This window comes from Theropithecus gelada, chromosome 7b (assembly GCF_003255815.1).
Source record: "Theropithecus gelada isolate Dixy chromosome 7b, Tgel_1.0, whole genome shotgun sequence".
In the NCBI taxonomy this organism is placed as follows: Eukaryota; Metazoa; Chordata; class Mammalia; order Primates; family Cercopithecidae; genus Theropithecus; species Theropithecus gelada.
In genome coordinates, this window is record NC_037675.1 from 36,696,982 (window position 1) to 36,707,542 (window position 10,561).

A 10,561-nucleotide genomic window follows, 5' to 3' on the forward strand; every position below is an offset into this window, starting at 1 on the left:
TTGCACCTCTGTCCTCCAGCCTGGGTGACAGAGTGAGATCCTGCAAAAAAAAAAAAAAAAAAAAAAGAATGAATAAAATCTGAGATCAAAAAAGTATTTTCAGGATGATTTGATTTTGTCTTCTACATAATTACTCTCTCCTAGACCTGGTGTTCTTCCTAGGTTTCCTACTAGGCCTTTCAGTCACTTTTACTGAATCATCTTTCTCTGCCTTCTCCTTAACTGTTATTCTTCAATGTGCTATACTTTGCTGACTCATCTTACTCTACTATATTGCCTTAAGCGATTTCATGTATTCTCACAATGTTAATACTACTCATGTACTGACAATGCCAATAATTTTATTTTCAGCATCAAATTTTCTAATCAGGTATATAATTGCTTTGCTGGTGGTCTCCACCTGGATATTACTTTTTATATGCAACAAACCTAAAACTGAAACTCACTGTTCCAACAAAGCTGCTCCTTCCTGTATTCCTTACCTTGGTTGTGGACTCGACTTTCTGTGTACCTGTTCTTTATTCCTTTAGCCTTGGTTCAGAGCATCATCCTTTCTTATAAAAATGATTTTAATAATAATCACCATATTTGACTTTTAAGTCAACTTTCACATTTTCTCAAGTGATTTTTCACAAATCTGGTCATATTTTAAAATAAAAACCCTTCGAAAAAGTCACTTTCATAGAAATCCCACGTTCACAGTGTGACATCCAAGGCCCTTCATAATCTGGCCCCTTCCTATCTTAGAAGTTTCATTTTCCCAGCTCTTAACCATTCACTTCACATTCTAAAATATGGAACTGCCTAGTTGTTTCTCCAAAACAAATCATACTATTTTATAGTCCCCAGATTTACACATGCTATTCACACCACTTGGAATAAGTTTCTGATTCTACTGTTTGTCTCTATTTATGTCTCTATTTAACTTTAAAAGAATTTTTCCTAAATAAGCTTGTGGAAGGTTATTGTGGAAGGGCTTTTCCACAATAGTTAATTACTTCTTTCTCTATTCTACCTGGTATCTTACACATTTTTCTACTTTTTATACTAAGTATTTATTACATTGTGTTGCCTCATTTGTGTCTCTAATTTTTAAATTCCATGAGAACAGGGAGTATCATGTTTATCTCTGTTTAGTGCCTAGCAGAATGCCACACTCATATTTTATGATAAAAAAAAGTTTAATAAATTTAGTGGGCAAGAAAGCAAAAACTTAGAAGTATAGCTTTTTCATATTAATAGCTAGATTTCTGGAAGACAAAGATGATATAGAAAAAGATGAACAATTAGTTATCCAGATATTATTCATAAACTGGATTTGGAATTCTAGACCATAGCCTGCGACACTAAAGTGAAGGACACTTTGCTAAAAATGGAGTCCAGATGAGGTAGCTCATGCCTGTAATCCCAGCACTTTGGGAGGCTGAGGCAGGTGGATCACTTGAGGCCAGGAGTTTGAGACCAGCCTGGCCAAGATGATGCGACCCTGCCCCCTACACACACACACCTCTACTGAAAATACAAAATTGGCCATGCATGGTGGTGTACACCTGTAACCCCAGTTACTTGAGTGGCTGAGACACGAGACCCGCTTGAACCTGGGAGGCAGAGGTTGCAGTGAGCTGAGACTGCGCCACAGTACTCCAGCTTGGGTGACAGAGCAAGATGACTCTGCCTCAAAAAAATTTTAAAAATTTTAAATCAAAAAAATAAAAATGGAGTATATGTCTCTTTTAAAGATGAAGAAGATGATGATGAAGTATTTATCAAGAGCTAAACAATCTGTTCAAACGGTGTTTAAACTGAATATGAAGGAAAAGAATAAAAAGTTTTGCGGTAAACACATGAAATCAGTAAGAAATGATAATGGCCGACAGTAGGAAAGGAAAAAAGTATAAAAGCCTCATGTATGCCACACAAGAAAATAACTAGGAATAGGTCCAGAAACATAACTACAGCTTCAGATTTCTGTAAATTAATAAGAACATAAGCAGTAAATAAAACATACTTGAGATTTCAAAACAATATGGTTAAGGGGAGACCTGGAGAATAGAACTCAAGATTGAGATGTGACATGGGAAGAGATGAGAATAATTCTCAGAGGAAACTAATAGAATCTAGAGCAGCCTTGTCTGATAGAACTTTGTGCAATGATGAAAATGGTCTATATTTGCCCATGTGGCTATTGAGCACTTGGTATTTGCAAACAAGGAATTACATTTTTCATGTGAACTTTAAATTTAATGTAAACTGAAAGCAATAAGCAGTTAGCAGCTACCATAGTGAGCAGCACAGACCTACAGTCTCTACAACATTTATGTATAATGTCAGGCATATAATTAAAAAATAGACATAACAACAGGAAAATGAAACTCATAGTCAACAGGAAAAAAACTCAATAGAAACGGAGTTAGTGATGACACAGATACTGGATTTAGTAGTCAAGGACTCTATTTTAATTATTATAAATATGTTAAAGTATCTATAAGAGAAGATGTATATAATTGAAGAAATGCAGAATTTCAGGTAAGATATGAAAACTTAAAAACAAAACAAAACAAAAAGAAACTCTAGAATTGGTAAATATAATATCTGAAAAAATTAAAGAACCCTTATAATAAATTTACTGAGGTAAATGACACCTAATAGAATGTTTTGGCAGACAGAGGAGATGTCTTCTTTTAAGTGACATATCTCTATATATTATATCTTTACTTTCTATCTATACAAAAACAAGTGGCTTCCCTTAGAGGTGATGAATTCCTCAGAATTAATAATCTTCAGGCATAGGTAAGAACACAATTTGGCAGAATGTAGTGAAATAGAGGTAGACAGAATGTCCTCTAAGGTTCCTTACAATCTTGAGACTCAAAGATTTTATCAAATGGCAATGAAATGTGAACCAAAATATAATTTAGTTATACTTACATAACAGAAAGACATTTCACACTATAGTTGATTCTGAACAAAGATAAATTTTTACCATGTAAATATACATACCATTAAAGTTTTAAAATACAAATACTTTACTAAATAACCACATATTAATCATCAAACAAAATTTAAATTACCCTCTTGTCCATTTCATAAGATGAAGCTTCTGTACTTGGTAAAAGATGGGTGATAGTAGCTATTAGGATCTGTAAGCAAAAAAAAATTTTTTAAAAAGGAGCTCTATATATGTCAAATTAATGGTACATTCTGAAACTTAATTGTTAAATGCTGAAGTGATACAAAACCTACTGCTGCAAATTTATTCTAAACACATTAACATTGTTATTTCAAAGTAATGCTTAATAGGCAAGCTTTTCAAGTACACTTAACTATCAATTATTTATAATCCTCATGTATGGAACCAAAATTATATATATTGTGTCAACCATAAATGGGTTTCTTCCCAATTCAACGGGGTAAATCAATATGTATAAACACACAGAAAATATATGTTCATTATAGAAAAATTAAAAGATACAGATAAGAAAAAGACTAATAAAAACCATCATAGGCTGGGCACAGTGGCTGGCCCATACCCACTTTGGGAGCCTGGGTGACAGAGACCCTGTCTCAAAACAACAAAAAACCACTGTAATCCTGTCACCTGAAGAAATCTACTCTATTGCCTTTCCAGGCCTTTTATTTAAACACACACACACACACACACACACACACACACACGGCTTTTTTAAAAAATGTGACTTTTTATTTATTTTTTTGAGACGGAGTCTCACTCAGCCACCCAGGCTGGAGTGTAGTGGAGTGATCTCAGCTTTCAGTTCAAGTGATTCTCTTGCCTCAGCCTCCTGAGTAGCTGGGATTACAGGTGTGGGCCACCACGCCCAGCTAATTTTTGTATTTTTAGTAGAGACAGGGTTTCGTCACGTTGGCCAGGCTGGTCTCGAACTCACAACCTCTGGTGATCCGCCCACCTCGGCCTCCCAAAGTGCTGGGATTATAGGCATGAGCTACCGTGCCCAGCCAAATGTGGCTTTTTAAATTAACATATATCATACACCGAATATTATTTGAATAAATATAAAGTGCAGAATACAAAGTAAATGAAAAAGACATTACTTAAAAAAAGGCAAAATCTTCATATACAGTGTTATCATTTACCCCGGAAATCATTTAGTCTCATTTAATTTTTTTATGTGCATGTTAAAAATGTATAGGTATATATTTATTGTATTTTTATTTTCATTGTACTGTATGCTATTACATTTTTAGAAATTATTGCCTCAGTGCAGTAAGTAGAAAATTCCTCTAAATACACTTTATACAGACAAAGATTTTACTCACTAGTGCGATACTTACTACATTCAGTGCTGTAACAGAGGCTGGTAAGATGACTGAGTGGGAAAAGCATGAACTTTGGAATCTTACAGACTTGGGTCTGAGTCCTGTTCTCTTAGCTTATGACTCTTATATAGTTATTAAATCCTCAGTTCTCTCATCTTAAATAAGGGGGGAGATTAGCGACAGGGAAGGGAATAATCTATCTCAAAAAACTTCTAAGAATTAAATGAGATATCATATGAAAAGGTGACTGGTACATGGTAGGTGTTTAATAAATATGAGTTCTCATCTTTCCTAAAAATGTTATAAAGACAGGAAGGTAAGAATGATAAATTCTGGTTAGGGAGAGCAGATGGGGATTTTTATTTTTTGAGGAGATGGTATTTAAGCCAATCACTGAAAGATGAGGGCACTAGAGAAGAGAAGCAAAGCATTTCAGATAGGAGGAAGAAAGCCAGGGGTATGTTTAAGTGATGATAAGCAGATTCAGTTGCCTGAACAACATGGCGTTTCAAAGGAATCTGTATATGATTCTTAAAACCAGTTGAGTTCTCCTGTGGAGGCCCTGAATTCACAGCTAAAGAATTTGGGCTTTATTTTACAGTCAAAGGAAAATCAGTCCTTTTTTTTTTTTTTTTTTTTTTTCCGGGTACGTGATATGGTAAGAGCCATGTAAATGTGAATGATGACTTTAAGAGCAAGACCACACAAACCAGAAAGAGGCAACACCAATATCTGAAGAAAGAAATAATGAAGGACTGAAGCATGTCAGGTGTTATAGGAAGCACAGGAGATAACGAATTAGAATGAACAAAAATTCACAAATGACTGGCTAAAGAAAAAAGAAAAAAAATAATGTCCTGATTTTGGTAACTGGAATGATGGTATGTTTTCCCTACTTAAGAGGGAATGAAGCGGGAATGAAGCAACATGTATGTTTATGAAGACAATGACATAGGTTTACACATAATTTTCACTACAACTAATAAATTGTTTTTTGTTTAACTGTTTGTTAAGACAGGGTCTTGCTATGTTACCTAGGCTGGCCTCAAGCGATCCTTCCAACTTAGTCTCCCAAAGTGCCTGGATTACAGGCATAAGCCACTGGGCTTGGCCTAATAAATTGTTTCTAGTGCTTTTACTTTGTCCAAAACCAGGAATACAGTCTTCTAACAAAAAAGACAAGGGAACTATCAAGAACTTTGATACCACAAAAAAGCATGATGGGTAACCATTATTTAGCTATGTAAAAAAAATTTTAAACTATTAAATAATTTTACAATTCAAAGTATCCAAATCTAAAAAAAATTTAACAAGGTCATAATAAATAAATGAGAAATTACTTACTTGAATAATTTTCAAGGGAGAATCAGGCTGGTAAATCTGAAGTCTAGGTACATAATGAACCAGCATGTGAAGCATGTTACAAGCCACGTGGGCTACTGTTTTATTAGTAAACTGCAATAATAAAAAAAAATTGTTTTAAAAATTTTCTTGATGAACTTTTTTCATCAAAGCATTATCTGCTGAAATTTTTTACATTTCATATATTTGTAGGATTATAAATCCTACATTTATAAGTGATTAAGATAAATCTCCAGCTGCAAAATAAAAAAAATCACAACACATTCTAAAGACACGTACAACTTTAATTTTCCTTTGTAATGTTTGACTGTCCTCATTAAAGTTTTGTTGCATTTTCTCTTATGTGGATTTATGCAATGGCCTCTAAATCACTATTCTTTTTATCAATCTTTGCCCCGTTCCAATCAACTATTCACCACACTTCCAAATTAATCTTCTATAGCACTGTTATGATACTGACATTATGCTTAAAACTCAGATGACTCCCCAATGGCATAAAGACAAACTTCTTATGCTTCTCTATGTCCACATTTCACCCACACTTCAAACCCCAATGTGTTTCCTCTTTTCCAATCTTCTCTGATAACTAAGTCAAAATGATTTCTGTTTCTTCCAAACTCAATCAGCAGTTTATATTACACACTCAGTTTATATTATATACCCATTTAGTACTCTCAGGTCTTTATGTTTTATTATTCTCATTTTAATCTTTTTCAGCTACTATTAACATCTTGAAGCTAGTATTTATAAATTTTTCCTATTGTTATCCCTCACTCTGTCTAGCAACGTGCCTCATAGTAAATGTTTAGAAATATCTGTCATGTAACTATTATTTAAAAATATTTATTAACTACTTTGTATGTTTAGAGTCTTATACAGGTGCTGTGGGTTTTTTACAAGTCTTAAAACAACAATAATATCATGCATCCTTTCATAAACAAAGAGTACTCATTTATTCATTCAGACTCTCCAAATAATTACATTATTACTACTGAAAAAATCTTGTTCTGTCTACAAAGAAGGCACTTAACTTGAAAAGATAAAGCAAAAAAACTGAACAGCTCAAGAATTCAGGGAGTGGTAATAAAGATCAAAGAGCAGTAAGTTACAGAAATACTAGTTAAAAAAGAAAAACAGAAAAATCCTATATATGTTTTAAATGGTGGGTTTCCTTTTTTAGACATCTACCACATATAGTTTAGGGGCAAAGCTAAATACATAAAAAGTTGAGATAAAAATGAGTCACCATAAAGATACCCTAAATTCAAGAAATAGAACAATCTTTAAGGAATGAGTCAGGATCAAGAAAATAATAGAATAATAAAGTAATGAAAACATTTACTAAATGTTACACAAGATATAATTAATATTTGGAGGAAAAAAACATGCATTCTCTACTATCTTAATATATTTCACTAAACAGTTTTCTTTACCTTTAAGGAAACACAAATCACATTCAGAGCTTCCTTAATTTGAGGATGATGAGACTCATGGACTAGTTCTTCACAAATCCAAATACCTAAACTACAAAGTGCTACACATCTGCAAAAAAGGCAAACAACAACGGTTACATAAAATGAAACCACCACCACAAACATGACCCACAATGAACTGACACAGAATGAACATGCACAATTTAAAACGAATTAATGAACTTGTTACTCTAAACATTAACTGGTAACCAAAGAAGAGAAAGTATGAAGAAAGCAGAATCCTAAAACTTCTGAGCCTAATTTTCTATTATAATTTACTAAGAAGACTATAGGCTGGGATACCACACACGTTTTTAAAAAATCCATGTTAACAGACTGACATTGCTACAAGCCTTCCCAAACAAAATGTAACCTGCTTTCAAAATGGAAAGTGTAATTTTATTGACTGACAACAGCAAAATGAACTTAAGTAAAAACATGAAGCTGATGGAGTATGTTAAATATTTTTGTATATTTTAAATTTAACACTTCTAGCTACAAATTATTTTTAAAACAAATTGAGAACATAAAATTTATGTAACTTATTTTAAAATCCAACAGAACAAGAACTTGTAGAATTTTTATACTGTTCCCTAATGTATTGCAAAGCTTCATTTCTATAGCAATATAATTTCAGCTGGGTGTCAGCTTGAAGAGAGTTATTTAATGATTAGAATCAGTAAGGACTCTATTAGTGTGTTCAAGTTTAAGCTTCTGATAAAATGCATGATGGTTCTAAGTATCAAAACAGTCACCTTCTTCTAGTATCCTGTTATATATGCCATGTCCAGATACTGATATTCTTAATTTCAGTGGAATGCTAAACTTCAGAAAAATTCAATGCAGATTTTTCTTCCTTAACACAGCAGATTTAGTATATGTTTTTTTAGAAACTTATATAAGTCTCTTCTTTTAGTCTAGAGTGTTAAGGCTACCAAACTGTTTACTATGAAAATTACCTGAGAGTCTTCTAGATGAAGTCTACTACTTTATTTTTTCCCTACTGTTGTTCATCCATAAATTCTAGGTAATATTTGTAGCACTAACTAACCAAGCTTCAGGTTTAGCTATGGAAACATCTATAATCCTAAAGCAACAATAAACTCTGAAGTGAAGCAAAGCTCTCCATGGATGCAGCTAACTAAAGGCAGAGACTGAGAATACAAATGTTTAACAATCTTTATTGTAACACGAGGAGGTAAGAAAGGATATATATATTTTTTTCTTGCATGTAGAGTTTCCTACACCCCCCTCCACAAGATGTCAGAATAATCTAGATTATTCCCAGCATATAGTTTAATTCTCTGCTCCTGCTCAGACTGGGGGTATTAAGTTTCTTTTTTCTTTTTTTGAGACAGAGTCTCACTCTGTCTTGCCCAGGCTGCAGTGCAGTGGCACGATCTCTGCTCACTGCAACCTCCACCTCCCCGGTTCAAGCAATTCTCCTGCCTCAGCCTCCTGAGTAGCCGGAACTACAGGGGTACACTACCACACCCGGCTAATTTTTTGTATTTTTAGTAGAGACGAGGTTTCACCATGTTGGCCAGGCTGGTTTCGAACTCCTGACCTCAGGTGATCCGCTATTTTCGGCCTCCAAAAGTGCTGGGCTTCCAGGCATGAGCCACCATGCCTGGCCTGGGAATATAAGTTTCTAAAAAAACATATACTAAAAAGGTATAGAAAAACAAGTTGAGACAATGCTTAAATTCAGCTTCTGAGGTTTTTCCATATTCTCCATAACACAAGCTGTTGTGTTAATGATTCCCAGGTCTACTTCTAGGCGGCTATGTTTTAGGTTTCCACATTCTTCCACTTGAGGAGCAACATAGTTTTGTTTTGTTTTGTTTTCAAAAAGCAAAAGCTCTACAATTTTAAGCACTAAGGTCAAACTTGGTATTGCCATTTCTTCATTGTGCATCTAATGAGCCTCTGAAGACAAACTGCCAGGGTTCTGTCATATCTAGATGATAGGGCAGATTATTGAAATTCCCTGGGTTCTAGTTTTCTTTTCTGTTAAAAGGTGGATGAAAATTATACCTGTCTCATAGAGGTATCACAAAATTCAAAGAGATAATAAATATAAGGCACTTAGAACAGTGCCTAGCACGCACATACAAAGGGTTTTAAAAATGTTAGCTAGCTTGCCTACACCCCCGTCCCACCAGTTATGCATTATCAGAGACTTACTGTTAACTTTCTAAGCATCAGTATCTGGCTAGCAAAACTGGAAGAAGAGGGTGATTCTATTAAACTCTCAAAATTGTGATGAGAATTAAATGAAACAATATTATACGAAAATTCGTGTAAACTTAATTGGGATTAGCGTAAAAGAACAATTTTCTCAAAGATATTTGTTTTTAGTTAGCTTGGCTATTAAGAGAGAAAAATATGCAATTAAAATTTTAAAAACTGGAGCTATGTCTTAATTTAAACAAATGGTTCACTGTACATTATTTTTATTTGCTGGAAAAAGATTTAAATTAGAATAAGAATCCAAATCATCAAAGCCATGATCTGTACCTTTTGAACTTTGGGTCAAAAAATGTGTAGATAACTGGAAAACAGGAGCTTTACAGAGATGTAGATCTGAGGAGTAGTAGCACAGACTAATGTTGCGGCAAATGATGTACTATTAGAATTAGCATCAAGAAAGATAAAACATGACTTAACGTCATTTTGGGGAAGAGAAGAAACATGGTATGCTACTAGTAACCTGCTAATTTAAATCTCAATCTTTTTTTGAAAAGGTTTTGTAAAACAGAGAAAATGTCAGCTTTTATTTCTTAAGACATTTAGAAAAAAATCAAAAACTATGACTTATATTCTATTTTTAAAAATCTTGATCAAATATTTATAAATATTAAAATATACTATTTCCTTAGGTATATTACTTTCTATAATAAAGTATTTTATTTTAATTCAATTTAACAAAAATTCATTGGGTACCTGCTACTGCATTTCAAGGTACTGCATAAAAGACACTGACAAATATAACTGAATAATAAACAAAATGTACTTAAATAAAATAAAATTAAAACAAATCATTTCAGAGATAAAGAGTGAAGTTACTGAAAAAGGTGACTAGGATTCTGTTTATGAAGAATGGTGGCCGGGCGCGGTGGCTCACGCCTGTAATCCCTGCACTTTGGGAGGCCGAGGTGGGCGGATCACGAGGTCAGGAGATCGAGACCATCCTGGCTAACAAGGTGAAACCCCGTCTCTACTAAAAATACAAAAAATTAGCCGGGCGCGGTGGCGGCGCCTGTAGTCCCAGCTACTCGGGAGGCTGAGGCAGGAGAATGGCGCGAACCCGGGAGGCGGAGCTTGCAGTGAGCCGAGATGGTGCCACTGCACTCCAGCCTGGGGGACAGAGTGAAGACTCCGCCTCAAAAAAAAAAAAAAAAAAAAAAAAAAAAAAAAAAAAAAATTTC

General features: G+C 34.1%; 1 protein-coding gene across 12 annotated transcripts in view; it reads right to left on the bottom strand.

Annotated features, from left to right (window-relative positions):
- The window catches only part of RALGAPA1 (Ral GTPase activating protein catalytic alpha subunit 1), a 278,210-nt gene that overhangs the window by 118,411 nt on the left and 149,238 nt on the right, over positions 1-10,561 (bottom strand). For all 12 annotated transcript variants that reach the window (XM_025392196.1, XM_025392200.1, XM_025392190.1 and 9 more), the window contains 3 exons: positions 7,092-7,200; positions 5,641-5,751; positions 3,072-3,140 (listed from right to left, as the gene is read on the bottom strand). In XM_025392196.1, the coding sequence (XP_025247981.1) occupies positions 3,072-3,140; positions 5,641-5,751; positions 7,092-7,200 (289 nt within the window). The remainder of the gene's footprint in view (positions 1-3,071; positions 3,141-5,640; positions 5,752-7,091; positions 7,201-10,561) is intronic.